Source organism: Abrus precatorius, unplaced genomic scaffold, assembly GCF_003935025.1.
Source record: "Abrus precatorius isolate BTA unplaced genomic scaffold, Abrus_2018 Scaffold8, whole genome shotgun sequence".
Classification (NCBI taxonomy): Eukaryota; Viridiplantae; Streptophyta; class Magnoliopsida; order Fabales; family Fabaceae; genus Abrus; species Abrus precatorius.
Window position 1 is genome coordinate 31,640,543 of NW_020874428.1, and position 19,404 is coordinate 31,659,946.

The 19,404-nt window shown below is 32.5% G+C and overlaps 2 protein-coding genes across 4 annotated transcripts; one reads left to right on the plus strand and one right to left on the minus strand.

Annotated features, from left to right (window-relative positions):
• The first annotated feature begins 3,345 nt into the window (after positions 1-3,345).
• Positions 3,346-15,186, plus strand: LOC113847074 (phosphoinositide phosphatase SAC3). 3 transcript variants are annotated; one of them, XM_027475929.1, is made up of 16 exons: positions 3,346-4,316; positions 5,169-5,373; positions 5,454-5,619; positions 6,206-6,428; positions 6,566-6,642; positions 7,565-7,752; positions 7,869-7,966; positions 8,465-8,598; positions 8,697-8,825; positions 9,038-9,413; positions 10,029-10,150; positions 10,569-10,670; positions 12,014-12,205; positions 12,666-12,842; positions 13,093-13,207; positions 13,600-15,186. In XM_027475929.1, exons 1-16 carry the CDS (start codon positions 4,203-4,205, stop codon positions 13,714-13,716), a joined length of 2,535 nt encoding a protein of 844 aa, XP_027331730.1. In that variant the 5' UTR covers positions 3,346-4,202; the 3' UTR covers positions 13,717-15,186. The 3 variants fall into 3 exon arrangements, with proteins under 3 accessions (XP_027331730.1, XP_027331731.1, XP_027331732.1); XM_027475930.1 differs by having other exon boundaries at positions 3,510-4,316; positions 9,050-9,413; XM_027475931.1 differs by having other exon boundaries at positions 3,511-4,316; positions 5,185-5,373.
• Positions 15,140-17,912, minus strand: LOC113847076 (eukaryotic translation initiation factor 3 subunit K). The gene is made up of 8 exons (XM_027475932.1): positions 17,641-17,912; positions 17,447-17,503; positions 17,274-17,324; positions 17,094-17,156; positions 16,705-16,755; positions 16,563-16,629; positions 15,990-16,072; positions 15,140-15,658 (listed from the first exon to the last, which is right to left on the minus strand). The coding sequence occupies exons 1-8, from the start codon at positions 17,761-17,763 to the stop codon at positions 15,455-15,457; spliced, it is 699 nt and encodes a 232-aa protein (XP_027331733.1). The 5' UTR covers positions 17,764-17,912; the 3' UTR covers positions 15,140-15,454.
• Positions 17,913-19,404: the final 1,492 nt, after the last annotated feature.

Consider the following 19,404-nt stretch of genomic DNA (forward strand, 5'->3'; position numbering starts at 1 on the left):
GATCTTTACCTAGGAAGGGAACTGCCCGTTATTTTATTGGAAATTGTACGACGTCGTTTACACGGCCCACACTTGTGTCCTTCAAATCAAATTAATCAATATTTGAGATTAGTAATTTTTTGTTTTAGACTGACTTTGTTTCTTTTTATTTTTCTTATTAAGATCGAAATGTCACATTGGCTTTCTAGTTAATCCGGGTGGAATTGAGTAAGATGATTGTGAGCGTTAAATCGTTAATCCTTCAGTTTAAGTTAAAATTATTATAATTTAGTTACGTTTAATTAACATGTTACAAGTTAGAACCTACAATAGATATATATACTTGATGATTTAGATTATTAATTCAGTTTGGTTCGGATTATTGGATTTTTTAAAACAAAAATAGCTACCTAGATATTTAACTAATTAATGCATTATTTAGTGTTTTAAAATGGTTTTTAATATTCCCATGCAATGATAATATTTAAACAATGACAAGACATAAAGTTGTATAAATAATGTACGTAAAATTTTATTAATTTTTATTTTTTTATATTTTTCAATCAAAATATATCTTTTAGCCTACACTCAAATAAATTCGATTCAATTACTTTCTCTTAGCATGGCCCACATTATTTATTTTATATCAATCAAATTGGGAAATGTTGCATACAATGTCGAATGTATTTATCTTATAATTTATAATGTCTCCTTTTCTGTGTGTTGGACTATGAAATAAAATAAGATAATGAAGCGTATTAAGATAAAGTTGAAAGTATATAATAAAATTGAAGCTTCATTTTATTATTTAAATATATAAGAAAATAAATATGTCCCTTTTTTAGGAAAAAAAAAAGATGTCCCTTTCTATCATTTAAATAATTAAAAAAAATTAGAATGGTTTATAGCTTTCTTATCTCATCACTGTCGACATTTTGATTTGCATGAAATAATGGACCCTGAAATTTTCATTCCTAAGTAGGTTAGGAGTTAATTAGGGGTTTGCATTCTCTAGTAAACTAACAACAATTACATTTGTTAATATTATACGAGCATGATATTTTAAGTTTTAAAATAGTTAATACACTCCATTGACTTTCTACTTTGTGAAGTATTGTTTTTTTAAAATTTTTAAAATAAAGTTCAAATATATTAAACAAATAACAATTTTTTAAGTTAAAAAATAACTAACAGTTTTTACTGTCACAAAAGTTTAAATATTTGATTTATACGGTTTTGTTATAAGCTCCCTGAGTTGTAAATTTTGAGCGTTAAATTTTAATTATTTTTTACTTATTTATCTAAACCTTTCCATTTATGTTAGATTGATCCAATCTATTAAATATAAAATACAATTTTTATCTGAGTTTAAATTTTCTTTTTAAAGTTTAAGTATTTATCTATCTAATTCAACAAAGTTCAAGTTATTTTTGTTTTCACCTAATTTAACAAAGTTCAAAGTCTAGAATAAGCCAATCCAACGCAGATCAAATACCATTTTTATAGTCTCTGAGGTTATCTTTTAAAACAATCATCCAATTGTATTTTACTAACAAAAACAATAATAATTTACTTATACTAAATTTATATTTTCACCCTACTTTTCCTTCTACAACTGTTACATCAAGCAACAGTTGGTTAAATTATTCAAGTCTCTCTTACAACTTTGCTCTGTATTTCAGTATTTACTGATTCATTTTAATTTTTGATGAAGGAATTTATAGATTTAAAATATAGATATTTTGAAATTATTATTGGTTAAATTATTACATTGTCTTGAAAAAATCATTTGAATAGCATTTATTGCTTGAAGGTGCAGGCCCCTTGTTCGTAACTTTCATAAGGACCAAATAAAATCATACAACGATTAGTTAAATTTTTTTAAAAACGTAGAAATACATGAAAATTAATTCCACAATCGTTGGAAAAAAAATATCTAAACAAATAATGGTTATAAATTTTCGCACTTGCAAATTAAAAATACGGAAATAACGTATACAAAATGATAATTCCAAACATTGTGATTAAACGATTTATTTGCAATATTCAAATGAGTAATTTGTAAAACAGATTAACTTTACCTTTGAATTCCATGTGGCATGCCTTTTTAACTCACTTTTCGAATATGATATGCATTTCACGTCCTCGTGGATTTTCACTTTAGTCAATTGGTTTTTTTATTCAACCATGTTGTCAATAGAATACTATTCAATACCAAAAAATATTATGAAACTATTTCCCAATTCCACGTGATAAGAAGTTTCGAAAGACTTTACTTCTTTTTTAAACTTTTTCATTAATTGTTAGAAAACAATCATTGAATGTTATGAAAACTTGTCTAATTACAATTTGCCATCTGAATTAGAGGAAAGGCATGACTCATTTAATAATCTGAGTTTTACGTTCATACACTTCAGAAAATTATATACCGTGTTAAATGATATTTAAAACAATGTTATATAATCATAATTTTGATTTCAAATTTTAAGATTAAAATTGGGCACCTAATACTATATGTATTCAAGTAGTTTCAAAATGATTGAAAGGAATGACGTGCGTGGATTCGAAAAACAAGTAAACTAAAAGAAAAAATCAAATCAAAATAATATTGTCTTCCTTTGATGGGGATAACTGAGAGGGGTCAACCCAAAACCAAACATGTCACAGATGAAGGAAAAACTCCATTTAAGCTTTGTATTTATTTTTCAATAAATATTATTATTGTTATTTATTAAAACTCAGATATAAATTGTAAAGTTAGCATTTAAAATACATTACAGTACTTGATATGTATTTAAAATGCGGACCAAATATGAAATACACATCATTATTTATAAATTAAATGCATACGAGGTATCTTAATCTTTAAACGCATTTAATACACACCATAAGGCCATTTGATAATCAATAAAAATATGATAAAATAAAGAGATGGTTGAGTCTTCTAAGTATATTAAATAGGTTCATTTTCAGATGACACAAACATATGTGTGTGTGTATATATATACACACATTAACATATATTATCAAGCAGAAAATAATCTTAACATGAAAAGGGGGCATTCTACAAGACTATGTAAGAACTCCATTATAGTATTGCCGTCCTGAACGATAATTAAGATTGAATAATTGTAAATTTAGTTTCTCATTCATCTTCTCGAGTAGCCGTCGCGAGCTAATTTAGATGACACGTTTCACATTTACGTCGGTCGTTGAATATGAATAATAAATTGGATTTGTAAGGAAAAAAAGAGAAAGAAGAAGAGACAACTAGTTACGTATTTAATTGTTACCAATTACGTTTGCAATACACATTCTTCTTATCAATAATCGATAAATAATAATTGTAACATTGCTATTTCAGATACGCGTTCCTTTTTTTTTTCTTTTCTTTTTCGTTTTTTTTCTGTCGAATTTTCAATGTGTGGACGTAGAATTCACACATTAAATATTAGTTTATTTACTTATTTAAATTCGATGTTGTGGTTTTGATTTGTTCTTTGGATCTGATCTTCTTCCTTCCCCCTCTCCTTTTCATCGACTGAAAATTTCATTATTTAAAAAGTAAAATTAAAAACATATATTCATTTTTTAAAAGAAATTGAATCAATAATTAGCAGCTCTTGTTCCTATTCCCGTGGTTCCAACCTTTCTGTTCTCGAACCTCCCAAATCTTCTTTCTTCTAAATTTTCACCCAGTTTTTCTCTGCTCGATCTTCTCATCGTTTCTCGTTCCCTTCCGCGTAAAGATTCCATTTTCAAAATACCCACATGCTGTGATTCTCTGTATGCGAGTGTACCAACACGTGATCCATTCTTTTACAAGCAAAAGAAAATAAAAAAATTCAATTTTTCTTTCTGGGGTGGCGATTTTTCGATCTGGGTATGTGGAAGCTTGAGTGAGGAACAGTGGGTCGTGGTTGGTTGTAGCAGATAGGCGAAGCAGAAGCAGAGGCGGTGGCAGTGATGGTTGTGGCGGTTCTGGTTGGAGAAGGTGGCGAAGCTGAGGGGATGAAGAAAGATCAATAATTTTAAATCAGTTTTGGGAAATAATGCTGTATCTGAAGCAGCCTAGAGTTCAGGATATGGGATTGTATTTTTGGGTTGTGGGATTTTTGCATTGTGTTGATTCTGAATTTTGGTAATTTGGCACTCTTTGCATGCCAGTTTGGTAGTTTCCCTGAGCCTGAGGCTCGGGGGATCTGAGTATCATACAGAAAGTCATGGCATCGTCAGAGAAGGAACCTTTTTCTCACTCTCCTTCTGCCTCTGACGAAACCCCTCCTCCTCCTTCCAATCTTTGTATGCAGAAATTTAGGCTATATGAGACTCGATCGGTAATGCCCTTTTCTTCTTCTTTCGACTGTTTTGCAACTATTGTTATAGTTTTTTGTTTCTACTTGTTGTAAGGGATGAGGATCTCTTCGATTCTGTCATGTGATTTACTTGTTCTGTGTTGTAGAAATTAGAAAGTACATGTGAATGATTTTAATCACAAAAAGTATTGTCAATGCAATTGTTTCTTGTTCATATTTGTGTACAGTGATCTGTAACACGTTTTATTAGGCATTTTTTTTATCGTAGTTGTGCACCATTGCGTCAAAGTTGGCTCTTAATTTTATGTAGCTGTGTTGAATGTTTTTGGAAGAGACCTGACCACCTAGTCATCCAATGAATTGGATTTCTTTAAGGATGATAGGCTGCAATATATGTTTTGAGCTTCCTTATATCGATTACGTTACAATATAAGAATCAGTTAGAAAGAAGAGAAGTACCTAACTTGGTTGCTTCATGCCATGTTTTGATTAAATTCCAATTCTATTCCTACTTTAATATTCTTATATATGGCTTTTGCCTTTCTGAAATGCTTCAGAATGATATCTTTATGCCATTGCATTTGAGCATCCACGTGGATGTTTCAGAGTTCCTCTTTACCTTAAAGTGGGATATGTCATTTATCTTAACTTTGAAAGTGGGTCCTCTTCAGCCTCTCGTCATGCTTTAGATGCTTGGCTGTATGGAATTATCATCCCTGTGTAATCCAATGTGTCCATTAAGCTTGGGATATCCCATTTGGGAAAATTGAGTTACAAAATTGGATGTGTTTTGGAGTTACAGTGTCTATCATGCTTTTCTTTTATTTAAAATATTTACTTTTCAACTTCTTTTTTTAATGTTTTATGCTGCAGAACTTTTACATGATAGGAAGGGACAAGAGTAGGACATATTGGAGAGTATTAAAGATTGACCGTCAAGATCCTTCTGAGCTAAATGTGCGTGAAGATTCAACCACATATACAGAAAGTGAATGTTCTGATCTTTTGAGACGTATACATGAGGGGAACAAGTCCACCGGTGGTTTGAAATTTGTTACAACTTGTTATGGAATTGTTGGTATGTAAATCCATAATGTCTTGTCCACTTTCCTGTTGACCAATTATCAATTTTATCTTGATATGTTATTCTGCTTCTAGGTTTCATCAAATTTTTGGGGCCTTACTACATGCTGCTTATCACGAAAAGAAGGCAAATTGGTGCAATATGTGGTCATGCAGTATATGCCGTCTCAAAGAGCGAGATGATTCCATTGCCAAATTCTTCAGTTCGATCTAACATCATCAATTCTAAAAATGAAAACAGGTCTTTACAACCTTGCGTGTTATATTAGTTGTACTTTTCATGAAAAAGCTGAATGATTGCGCAAGTGATGCTCATCATATATTTTCATATTAATATAAATATATTTATTTTCTTATTTTCAATTTGAATGCTGATATTATATCTTTCCACTGTTTCCTTTGACTATTAAAAAAAAAAAGCTTAAGTTATGTTTTAATTTACCTGGATTTCTAATGGTCTTTCATTTTCTTTCCCTTTATCCAATTTTTAAATTACTTCAAGTCTCTTCTGTTTAACAACCTTTAAGTTAATTTAGAAATTAGTGCAAATTTCATGTTAAAATTATATAATTACATCCCTTCTGTTTGATTCAAATATAAATGCTACATGTCAAAGAAGTACATTGATTTGCTGAGGAAAACTTAATTATGATTAGACTTTTGTTTATTATGAATTTTTTTATATTTTAGAAGCGTCATGTGGTTCCTATTCTTAAAACCATCTTTGAATGTTAACAAATTTTTTTGGCCTTAAGTCAAATTTTACCATTCTATTCTATTTATATTATCAGGTTTTATATTATATTCATTTTTTGTTGATTTTTTAGGTACAAGAAGCTCCTATGCATGGTCGACCTTACAAAGGACTTCTTTTTCAGCTACTCATATCACATTATGCGTAGTCTTCAAAGGAACATGTGTGATAGTGAGACAGGCCATGTTCTTTATGAGACCATGTTTGTTTGGAATGAGTTTTTAACTCGAGGTATTAGGAATCACCTCCAGAATACTATTTGGACAGTTGCACTAGTGTACGGCTTTTTTAAACAGGTGCAGATAAATGCAAAATTCCATTGGATACTGTATTCTTTGATTGATTAATGTTGTTAAGTATCTGATTCCTGCTTAATTCAAGTTTTTGTCATCCTGCACTTGAATATCTGATGGCTATCTGGTGGCTTTGTCAGGAAACACTTATGATATCTAGACGGGAGTTCGTACTTACACTCATTGCAAGACGATCCCGTCATTATGCTGGCACTAGGTCCGTTAATTTCATCATATTTTCATTCCAAACACATTACAGCATTGAGTTATTTTCCAATGTGATAACATGCTGCATATCCTCCAGTTGGCATCTGATTCTATAATTTGACTATTTGTAAACTTAGGTATCCTCTGATGGTTGTACCCTTATTGTGCTGAGGATTTCATCCTTATACAGTTATATTCTGGTCATTTTTCTTTTCTTTTCTTTTTTTTTTTGGTATTTTCTAGTTGTTTTGAATTGTCTCTACGTCTTTGCAGTTTGAATATTGAATGAGTATACGATTGGGAATGTCCCAGAGAATAATCTATCTTTTGTGTTCTTATGCTGGCATATGTTGAAAATTGGATTTAGTATTAGTTTAGGAAATAGTATGTTCATGTATCACATGATAAAATGCATTTAGTACTCATGGATATTAGTGTCTAGGAAGTTGCAATTAATTAATGGTAACCTAGGAAGTAGTCTTCACTAAGTCTATTAAGGGACTATATATATGGAAGATTTGTCAAACCTATGTACAAAACTAAATCCTCTTGAATAAGAAAGGTTTTCATTTTCTAAATTATCTTTAAAAAATTCTGTTCTCTCTCGCCTCTCTTTATCTCCCCATCTAAATTCAACTGTATGTGTCTGTGTTTTCCATGTGGGTATTGAAGAAAAGTGAGAAGGTAGAGGTAAACTCTAAACACAGTCTTTTCAGAATATTAAATTTCTTGTTAGCTTTGCAAAGTTGACCATGACTGGAAACCTGAACGCAATTGTTAAGCCAGATTTTCTGTCACCATAAGTGTGTGAATATATATATATATATATAAAGAAGCAGCATCTTGAAGGATAGATATGGTAGAAAGGATGGATACATATTTGCAATAATTATGTGTATAATTTACAGCTTCATTTATTTAATTGTGCATAGGTATTTGAGGCGAGGCGTTAATGAGAGGGGCAGAGTAGCAAATGATGTTGAGACAGAACAAATAGTCTTTGAGGATGTTCCAGAAGGACTTCCCATCCAAATAAGCTCTATCATCCAGAACCGTGGTTCAATCCCTCTTTTCTGGTCACAGGAAACTTCAAAACTGAATATTAAACCAGATATTATATGTATGTCTTCCCATTTTGCTAATATTGTAAAACTAGAGTTATTTTTCTCTTATATTTTCTACTTTGATGCAGTGGTGTTCATATTTTTACTTATGTATTCATTTATTTTTCTCCAGTATCAAAGAAGGATCAGAATTATCAAGCCACCAGACTTCATTTTGAAAATCTTGTCAAAAGATATGGGAACCCCATTATTATTTTGAATTTAATAAAGGTAATCTTCTTTTTCTTTCTTTTTTTTTTAAAGGAAATGAATTTGTTTCCCGCAATTTATTACTTTCCATTATCTGAATTCCTGAGCATTCAATTTCCTTGTATCTTGGTTGAGTTGACATGTATTAACGTTGTACTAGATTGTCTTCACTAGTTTTGTTATAAAATATTTGTCAAAATAAAGTAAAGAGGGCAATATAATAATGACAAAGTGCAAGTCTTCTCCTAATGGAATGTACTGTCTTATGTTGATTTTTTAGAACATATCTACAAAATATTTAAAGGAAGAGAATGATGCATGATAGATTAGGATAACCTATGGGACTATTGCATTAGTATTTATTATAACCTTAACATCATAATACAACTTAGCAATCCTATTCTTTTTGAGTCCATATTATCTCCTTTTCTTGTTCCTTACCCAGACCTCATTATTTCAACTGTTTCATTTTTTATAAGACATTTGGGGGATTGATAAGTTTTTTCTTTTAACCACCAGACGCATGAGAAAAAGCCTCGTGAGTCCATACTTCGTTCGGAGTTTGCTAATGCCATAGATTTCATTAATAAAGATTTATCCGAGGAGAACAGACTTAGATTCCTTCACTGGGATCTGCACAAACATTTTCAGAGGTTGGTTTTTTCATTATATAATTCTATCCCTCTCAACAAATTACAATACGTTTTCTGATGAAGCTGATTCAAAAGTATGCCTTGTATTTCACTTCCAGCAAAGCTACAAATGTCTTGCAGCTTCTTGGCAAAGTGGCTGCATATGCCTTGACATTAACAGGTTTTTTCTATTGCCAAGTGACACCAACCTTGAGACTAGAAGAATGTGTTAAGTGGCCAATTACAGAGTAAGTTTTTTTCATTTTGTTTCAATTCTTCCAGTTATCTTTTTCACCATTTCTTAGATTTTCTGCCCATATACTTGTATAATGTCTTGAGGAAAAGACAAGAACAATGATATAAACCAAACAGTATTGATGAAAAAGGGCATTTAATGTTTGATGGACAGAGGAAATACCTAAAGTTCTTCTACTAACATTTTTTGTTTATTAATTTTAAGTTTTGCATGTAGCAATGTTGATAAGGGAACTTTTTCACCTACTAAAAATCATGATGATGATGATAAGGAGGATGACAATTTAGAGAGGAAACCAAGTGAAGGAAACAATGTTCCCAGTGAAAACCATTCTGTCAAACAACCCATGTTGCAGAGGGGAGTGCTTAGGACCAACTGCATAGACTGCTTGGATCGCACAAATGTTGCGCAATATGCATATGGGTTGGCTGCTCTTGGCCACCAGCTCCACGCTCTGGCAGTTATTGACCACCCAAAAATTGACCTTGATGATCCTGTAGCTGATGATTTGATGGGGTTTTATGAGCGGATGGGTGATACACTTGCACATCAGTATGGTGGTTCTGCTGCACACAACAAGGTGATTTGTAACTCTGGTTCATTACTATTTCCTCAGTTGCATATTCTAACATAGCTTGGAAACTAAATTTTTGCTAGCTCTTTCTCTTTCTTAATTACCTTTGAAGGCAGTTGAATAAATTTGTTTTTAATAAATATTATTGTGGGGCTTACACTTTATGATGGTAAGATAATCATCAACCTTCTCTTTTGGGGATAGAGAAAGTAGACCTCTTTATTTTAACCACAGTTCATAGCTATCTAATTGTGTTGTCTGAACCCTTGTTAGCTTTCTTGTTGGTATTGTATGAATGGACTGCTATCCTGTGTTGATTCCTTGTGTCATTTCTAGAGAAAATTGAATACAGGTGTGACTATCAGTAATTATCTCTGGTCATGCTTAATGTAAGAAACTAGAATTAATTTTGCTTTAACGAGAATCGGTTAATCCACTGATGGGTTGGTCTATCTGTTAGATTATTCTTTATTTCCTGCCTATTATATACTTTACTGTTAAATGGGTATACTAGCAGCGGTCATGGGATTTTCTTGCCTCATACGACTTCACTGTACATTGGTATAATGTGTTTTTACCCTTTTCTGATTGTTTTGTTCTTTAACTTTTGTTTCTATGCAGATTTTCTCTGAGAGGAGGGGCCAGTGGAGAGCTGCAACACAGTCTCAGGAGTTTTTTAGGACTCTTCAACGCTATTACAGCAATGCATACATGGATGCTATGAAACAAGATGCAATCAATGTGTATGTTCTACAGTCATGCATTTTTCAATTTTTTCTATATGGCTCCTAGTTTTTCCAATACCCAAATGGATTTTTTGATTCATTGTTTTTGCTTTTCTATTTCTCCATCTCTCTGTTAGAGGGAGTTTTGTACTGGACAAGAAATTTTTATACAGAAAGAAAGATAACACAGTAGGATTAGGAATCTTCCTCAAACACTGCAAAACAAAAATGAAACAATGACAACGCAGCAAAGTTTTTCACTCCTTTTGCATGTCTTTCTGTCCTCTATAATTGTAGCAGCTTTTCTGCTTTTGTCATACTATTTTTTGGCGGCCTGTACTTTTGTGATATATTGTGTGTTCATAAAGATGCCTTTGTAATCTTAACTGATTATGCTCTTCTAATCATGGGATGATCTTTCTGTTCATTTTGGCAGATTCCTGGGGCATTTTCAGCCACAACAGGGTAAGCCTGCTCTATGGGAACTGGGTTCAGATCAGCACTATGATGCAGTGAGACTTGGAGATGATGATGCAAGGTATTTGAGTATGATTTATGGAATCAAATGCCTTTTATTTTGTAACCTTCTATGAATTGGTCCTTGATTGAAGATCTTGCATTGGGGTTTTCTTTATCTGGAATTTACATAGTTTACGTTCCCCTTCCATATTTTCTACATCATGATCTATGGGACAGACACCATCATTGATGCTTGGAGAAGCAAAGTATAAACAAAGGTTGATATTGGTTAAAAAGGACCTAGGGTGAAATTGTTGCATCCAATAGATATTGGGAGAGAAGCAACAAAAAAAATAATTTTTGGAAGAGAAGACAGGATGAAGAGATGTGGTAGGCAGCTAATAGAGGGACAGAGATATAGATATAAGTGCAAAGACGTCAAATTTAAAGTTATATGTGATAATATAGCTAGGATATGCCTAGTATGTGTTAAGAGTTTATAGGAAGTGTGTATCAAGTGTCAAATATTAAAATGATTGTACTTGGAATTTGGATCCCTAGGGTACTAAATTGAGGTGTGGGATAGTCAACAGTACAATTGTCGAGTGTCTGATGATACACGTTAGACATGGCTTCTTTTTCTTTAGTTCTCATTTGTTGTCTCTTTAAAGATTATTACTAGGATGGAAAAAGCAAGTCGGGTAGGATGAGAAATCCTCCTAACTTTAAAAAATAAATATAGAAAAAAGAGAGAGAAAATGTGGTAAAGATCTCCAATCTCTTTGTATTTCAGTAACAGAAAAATCCTTACTGCAGCCATGAGCAGAGCACTAAAGAGATGCAATAAACATACTCCAATTCAATAACCAAGGTAACAGGCAAGAGACATCTTAAAAATGCAGGCTTTTCTCTCCAACCTAATAAGGCTAGAAGACAGCATTGATCACACGCATCATACATTCTTAGGCTCCTTATTCCTGTCATAATCTTCAAACTGTATCATGAGAAACTGCTCCAAGGTGGCAACCCCAAACTGATAAATTTAATAGAAAGTAGTTCCCTTGCAAGACAAAAGTCAATGGGCCCAAATTAAACTCCCAACAACCAATAGACAATGAAAGATTGTGGTTCTAAATTTTGGGGGAGGGAGGCTAGAGAGGGGAAGACAAGCTGCAGAGAAGTGACAAGGCAAGAGAGTATTAAGAAAAATGAGGTGGATGATCATCCAAGTCAAACCAAAGCCATCATTTGCACAGAAGTTGATGAAATCATGTTTACTTTTTATGCTTATCTCAACTGATATGTGTTTGTTGATATTTCATGATCATTGGGCTTGTTGCAAATATGATGATGACTGAAGCATGTGTGTTGAAAGTTCCTGTCTTTGCAGCTAATGGTAACTTTGAAATTTGTCTTTTTTAGGTCATTTTTCAAAAGATCCTTCTCAGATGGAAACATTCTTGATGAAAGTTCTACACCTATGTCAGCCCCAAATTCCAAGCACGAAAAATTCTCAAACCCAGGTTTACCAGACCGATCAGGAGAAGGAAGCAAGGGTTTTTGTGAGTCATCACCTGAAATATCTACTTCTGAGTGTGACATTTCACTTTCAAGGTTAGAATCCTGTATTAATTTGAAATTGTGATGTGTAATCTGTTTCAAGGTATTCAGGAGGCTGTAGATAATCAATATTCCATTTTAGACATGGTCTCTTTTTCACTCATTTTATATAATGTCTCTTTCTTACTGGCATTATTAGTTACCTTAATCTGGAAAAATTTTGCCTTCTCATAGCAGGCCTTTTCTGTATAATAAATAATTTCTGAAAGATGGGAAAGAATTATTCTATTTGTAATGGTCCGCTCTTTTCTCTGTCCTCAGCTGTGTTTTTATGTTGAAATGCCCAATTACAAAGTCTGCAATTTGTAATCCCAAATGTGTTAATGATCATACTGTCCCAATACAAAATGGAAACTCAGGCTTCCTGCTCGCACGATGTCATGTTCTGCCATTGCTGTTTCATTTTCTTCATTGAGTCTGTATGTGTGATATACAATTCATTTTGTCTGTGTAGGTTCACTCCCTCAATGCCTCGGAGACAGCTTTTTGGAGACATGCAAAGAGAGCGCTACCTGGAAAGCGAACATATTTACTATTCTGAGCATGGAGATTCCTTCAGCTGCTCCAACTTTGTTGATCTGGATTGGCTATCTTCTTCAGGAAATTCATGTGAAGAAGAGCCATTTGAAAGGTAATTCTTTCTAATGAAGCAATTGTGCAAGTACCTAGAAACGTCTTGTTGCAGGGATATTTTATTAGATGAGAAAAAATATTATTAAGAATTATGAATTTTGGGTGTGGATATCCGTGTCACTACTATCTTGGGTATATCATGTACTCGTACAAAATTTGTCCATGTTTCTTTCCTTCTTTCTGGTTTTATGTTATTGTTTTATCCAAAATGTATGTTTAGTTTTGAGGCCAATTTATACTGAATGCAGATCTTCAATTACCAACTCTCCAATTGCCGGAGTTTCTTCAGAAAATGTTGTCAATGGAATGATTGTAGGAGAAACAACTGCCTCCACTAGTGACTGGGGGAGCTCCAGCCTAAAGGTACCCACCCCTTCTGATGTAGTTTAATACGACATTCATAAATTCCTCATTCCTGTATATTCTTTGTGCATTCATACCTGTGGATATGTAATAGATTTAATCCTCTAATTATCCATACTAGTTTTCATTCACAAGATGCAGTGTATATAGCTCTGTGTCATGAATTTTGAGCTCATTGTTATGGTAGGAAAAATGATATACAGTTCATACTGTTCTTGGAGGTAGGTTTTACTCTGATCTGACGACAGATTAAGTATTCAGCGAACGTTGCGCAATGATCTATTAGCATTCATTAGGATTGCATGAGTTATCCTACAGTAATATGTTTGACTTCTTAAATTGCTTGGCTGTTATTGCAGAATTCACATACTAATTCTTTGCAGTATTCTCAGGGAAGGGAGCAGACTGAACCAGAGTTATCCTACACAAATGCAGAGTCCAATGCACCGGAGGAATTTCCAGATACTTTTGTAAACTGGGTGACATATGGACAGACACTTTGCCATTGAAGTTTTGCATATGATCTTTTGCACTAATATATAGGTGACATTTTTTTGGCTTGGTCTAAAAGATGCTGATTAGAAGAGACTAGAGAGAGCTTATCATAAGGAACCGGGTAAAGGAAAGAATCAAGCATTTTGGGCTCTGTATGGTGCGATCATTCTTGGGGTTGACATGCGGCAGCATTAAGTCTGTTGTGGAAGTCTCAGTCAAGTCCTGAAAGCATAGTAGAAAATAGTGCATAGCATGTGGTTGTAAAATTCTTTGCTGTCTTCTCTTTTTGGTTGTTTTCCTGAACTTCAATGTTTCCATCCTCTTTCCCCAGTTATAGTAGGCGCACTTTTTGTAAATATCATTACCGTGGTTCTGGGAGCTCTACTTTTAGAATTGTAGATAAATTGATTCTTTTAAATAACTTTGCTTATTGTAACGTATAATGTAGTAGTAGCACTCATACGCATGGTCACACTAATCTGCTTCTGCCTTGGTGCGGTTCTTTCGAGTTGATGTTTTGAAGTTCTTACGAGGAGCAATGCCCTTCAAGCTCTTAAAACTTGTTTTAAATTTTGAGCGTGTATCGAGTGGCGCCTTGCGCTACAGCGCCGTTAACCAGTGAATTAAGCATTTATTTGATTTAATACGATTTAGTCCGACTAACTGAATCATGCCAGTTCAATTCGTTGCTCAACTCATTTCATTTCAAAATATCTTGTATCTATTCATTGTGATATTTTCTGAATTTTTATGTAAAACTATAAATGCCATACTTATCAAGGAGTTTTTTTTATTTATTATTTGATCAATCAGCCCAGTTTTAAGAAGTTTCTTTCAAGTCAAAGCATGCTTGCGCACCTTAAAAGAGTTGCATTATCAACTTGGCACAATTAAAGGAATTTAGCTTAACATTAAACATTTAGGGATAAAACAAAGATGCAGAAGTAATTTCTCAAGTTGAAAACATTACTAAGCAAATCGAAATCTGGATAAACTTACTATTTGATCCCTACAAATTAAAGAAATAAACTTGCACAAGTAACATTTAAAATTTTCCCATTAAATAATTCACCTCAAATGGATTATTCCCTTCTATTCTTTTTGTAAAAAATAATTATCAATATTCTTTATCTTAGGATGTTTTATTTTAATGCTAACATTAATTTTTATATAGATTAATTGCTAAATTTTTACCCCTTTATTTATTATAAATTTTATACCTATATAAATTAAGATATTCATTCATTTAATAATATAAATTGACTATAAATTGCCAATTGACCCTTTTAGTATTTGTAATACTTTCAAGTACCGTATAAGTTTATAATATATAGCGCGTAGGTCTCCGTTAGATCTTTAATTCTCTTAAAAAAGATAGGAGTATTTATCGCACGTACTGCCACCATGCCGTGTCCATACTAGAAAACGTCTCTTTACCCCTTCAACTCCCAACTCCGGATTTCTTCTTTAACAACTCCTAAAATGTATATTGTGAATACAAACCCTGTCCTAACTAGTCAGCAAATTTGAAAGGAACGGTAAAGAGAGAACGCTATCTGTTCAACGAATAATAAAGCACATCAAAGCAAATAAATTCAGACATGTATACAAAACATGAGTAAACTTAAATAGCTGTCCACTAATTCTTAAATTGAAGCATCCAAGGGGAAGGCAGACAGACTGCAAAATGACTAATCTCAAATTCACATATCTCCTTCAGGGAAAGAAAATCTGCAGTTTGCGATACAAAAATTAGCTAAGAATAGGGAAGATGCGAGTAATGTGCTCCAATGGTACACTATCTGCAGTGTTTTTCTTCAAAGCTGGGTCATTAAATTCATTTCTAGGAAGGACAATGAGTTGACCTCTGCCTTGGCTTTTCTCAATAACCCAACCACAGTTGGCTACTTGGTGTTCGAGGAATTTGTCCAAGGATAAACCTTCTATGTTGATAGCCTATGAAAGTTTAACACACAATAAATAATCTAATACTTCAAAGTAACAAGAAACTAACCTCTCTGACAATCAATCATACAGGTATGTGAAAGTGAAAAAAAAAAAAAAAAAACACACACACACACACAACTAACCATTCCCTCAAAGAATCCAGAACACTGGTAAATAGTCTGACTGAATTATTAAATGTATAAATCACATCAAACATGGATCAATTAACAAATAGAGAATAAATGCACCAGATTTTGCACTAGCAGCAACTAGCTGGAGACAGAAAAATACTACAGTAATAATGAACCAGTGCCTCAAATGTACGAAATTACAAGCATACCTCAGCAAGCACAGTTCTAGGAACCTTTTGGTAAGTCAAGGAGAGGACATGGATTGCATATCCTTGGATTTCCTGCTCAAATCCTGCAATTAATTTCCAATTAAGCCACTGTATAAGCATGGATTAACAAAAATAAAAATAAAAAAATTGTTGAAGTTATGAAGCTCAATCAGTGTCAAATCCCAACAAGAAGAAAACCAGCCTCATCAAGCTAAGTGAAAATCTACACTTATTTCCGGAAAAGTAATATTATCAGCCATGAAATATAGAAACAGCAAATTACAAAGCATGCATCAGTTCATAAAAGGTAAATAGCTGACAAAATTCAGTTAAAGTTTACACTGTATGAGATCTGTCGCAACTCAGATAATATAGGCTTACTGTCATGGCAAGCAGGGTAACAAGGCTTCCAAATGACAAGACCCAATTAACAAGACAGCGCACAATTAAATAAAACAGAAACAAGGTGTCCAAATTAAAAATAAAATAAAAATTAATAGAGATGTGAAATCTATCAGTTACATCTGGTCATAACACCCAATTCTCTTTTCATAAATTATAAAATATAATTACCTGGCACAGCTTCAACAATATGACGACTTTTTGCTGCCTCATCCCAGAACTGCCGGAATCTTCCTGTCTGAAGAAGAGGCTAGTATTAATCTCTAATTTCAAACAACTGCATAAGACTTGAGCAACTAAAGCCAATGCTTACCTCCAAATAATGAGACAGAACAATCAAAGTCTTGAACTGCTCCTCCATTTGCTAACATTCATAACAAACAAAAATCATCATGAAAAAAAGAAATCAAAATGCCACACATAAGAAGGAATCGCATTCGTCAATGATATAGTCAGGCAACTTCAAATTCAGACAGAAGGTTCCTCAAAAACCAGAAAAATACCAGAGACTCATAAGAATCCCATAAAATTTCCAGATTTAACTGAGTAAAAATCATAAAATCGCAGATGATTATTAACTCCTATTTACTCAAATAACTCGAGTGACTAAATTATTCAAATATCTAGTTATATTTGCACAAAAACAAGAAAAAACTACTAATTTACTACAAAGAAAAGAATAATCATTTGTGAGAAACGTACCACACGTTCGGGAATCAAAAAGAGACACAGACTGAAGTCCGGAGCTGGCATTGCCATGAGAGCCTGTTCAAAAAGAATAAACGAAAAACAAAGATGTGAGCACTACCCAGCCATATGCTTTCTTTCTGTTCAAAGGTAATTAATAAAGCAAAAAAAAAAAAAAAGAACGGTTAAACACACCTTAACCAATATGCGGGCAACAATCTGGGAACTCATTTTCTCAGGTTCAAACTACAATAATGAATGAACAAACAAGCTATCACTCGTAACTTCTCACTAATCACTTAATGAGTTCCATTGATGAATTAATCTCAGAACCAATGGTAAATTGATGAGGAAGGCGACGGAAATACCTGATAGAGGCGAAGAAGGCAAAGATTGGCATCGAGGCTGTACGTTTGTGACGAAACCTGTAACAAGAGACAATAATTGTTAATTGTCATTGGCTTCCACAAGACCTAGGTTTAATAATTACAGAAAGAAGAAGAAGAAGAAGCGAATTGCGAAGGGACGAAGATGAATAAGCAGAGGAGAATGGAAAAGGGACCTGGTCGTTGACGTAGTTTTCGAGATCTGGAAGAATATCAGGATTGTATCGATTGAAGGCAACAAGCTGTTCCACAGTGTAAGCAACCTGTTGTTGTTTCGATGCCTCTCTTTCTCTTCCCATCTTTCTCTCTCCGGCGATACTAAAACCCTACTTAGCAACCTCAACACAACAAAGACTCTTCGTTTATTCAGCAACGGAATCGAATGCCAATGCCAGTGCGATACCCGTCCAAACCCTTCTTCCCTTTTATTAGGCTCAGCGCTGAGGGGAAATTGTAATCGTTAAATCATTTAATTATTAAAGTTTGAATATAAATTTTTTATAAGACTAAAGACAAAATTTTAATGTTTATTTAGATGTTATTGATACTGTTTATCAATTAAATTTTGAGTCTATTTTATTAAAATATTCATATTTATTATTATAAATTATTAAAATAAAACTTAAATTTTGATTGATAAGCAGCATCAATAGTACTTAAAAATTATACTTAAATTTTGTTCTAACTCTAATTTTTATTTTTCTTGTATCTAATTTTTGAATATCTCAAACTTGTTATCTCTAAAAATATTAAGTAGGTGTATATTCAAGCTTTAGGTGTAAAATTAAATATTTTCTCTAATAAGTGTTAGGGAGTGGTATTAGAAAATTTAAGAATGTTTGATTTCTGTTTTTAAAAATTAATTCTAATATAAATTTGTATTATAATTAATTTTTAAAAATAAAAAATTATTTTTAAAATATAAATCAAACATGTTCTAAATTTTTATTTTTTTTCCTTCACTAATGCGCTAAATAATATATTTTTAGAAACCCTTATGGGCCCGTTTGCATATTTATCCAATATATTGTACTATTTCGGCAAAGCCCTGTCCACTAACGCAATTCTTCTAGTTACTTATAATTTTAAGCTTAAAAAACGCTTTTTTTGTTCTTAATATTCTTATTCATCAAAATATAGGGTGTATTATCTTGACTATAACCAAATTTTAACGAAATCTTAATATAACCATCCTAATAAAATATGAATTAAATCTAAACTAAACGTAACTCCCACGTGAGTTAATTTACCACTTCAAAGAGCATAAGTAGGAGAGTTTGAAAGATGAGCTCTAGAACTAGTATTAACGATTGATCTAGAATGATGTTCCTTCATTTTTCTCTATTATTTCTTTTATATAAAGTTTAACCATGAACAGTGTTTACATGTGATAAAAGTCGATCAATAAGGTTTGCAATAAAATAGAAAAAAAAATGTATAAAAAATTTGATTATTTTGTCAAATCTACGTAAGCTAATAAATCATTTAATCCTCCTAATTTATTGGCTTCATTCTGTTTTAAGTTTGGCAAACTTTAAAATTCATCTAATAAATTAACGATGGAGAGTGTCAATTAAGTGCATTTTGTTCCGTGAAGAATTAAAGGAAAAAAAAAACTCTAATCAATTAAGCTACGGCTCAAATTGATTAAGTCACTAAAGTTTATATATATAAGCTAAGTTTTAGAGAAATTCTAAATGGATTAGGGAACACTTCTTAGTCTATTAGATCAAATTTATAGTCAAATTGTGTCAAAACAAAATCAATCTAATATATTAGGCACTTACATCTATATTAGTTGATATTTTCATCATCATCATCATCATTTTCACTTTTATAAACTATATTGATATGTTCGTTTTCTCAGTTATAATTAGCAGCATTGGTGGTGTGTATTTTAACTATTTTAAAAAGAGTATATACTCCTTTCTTTGTGATCA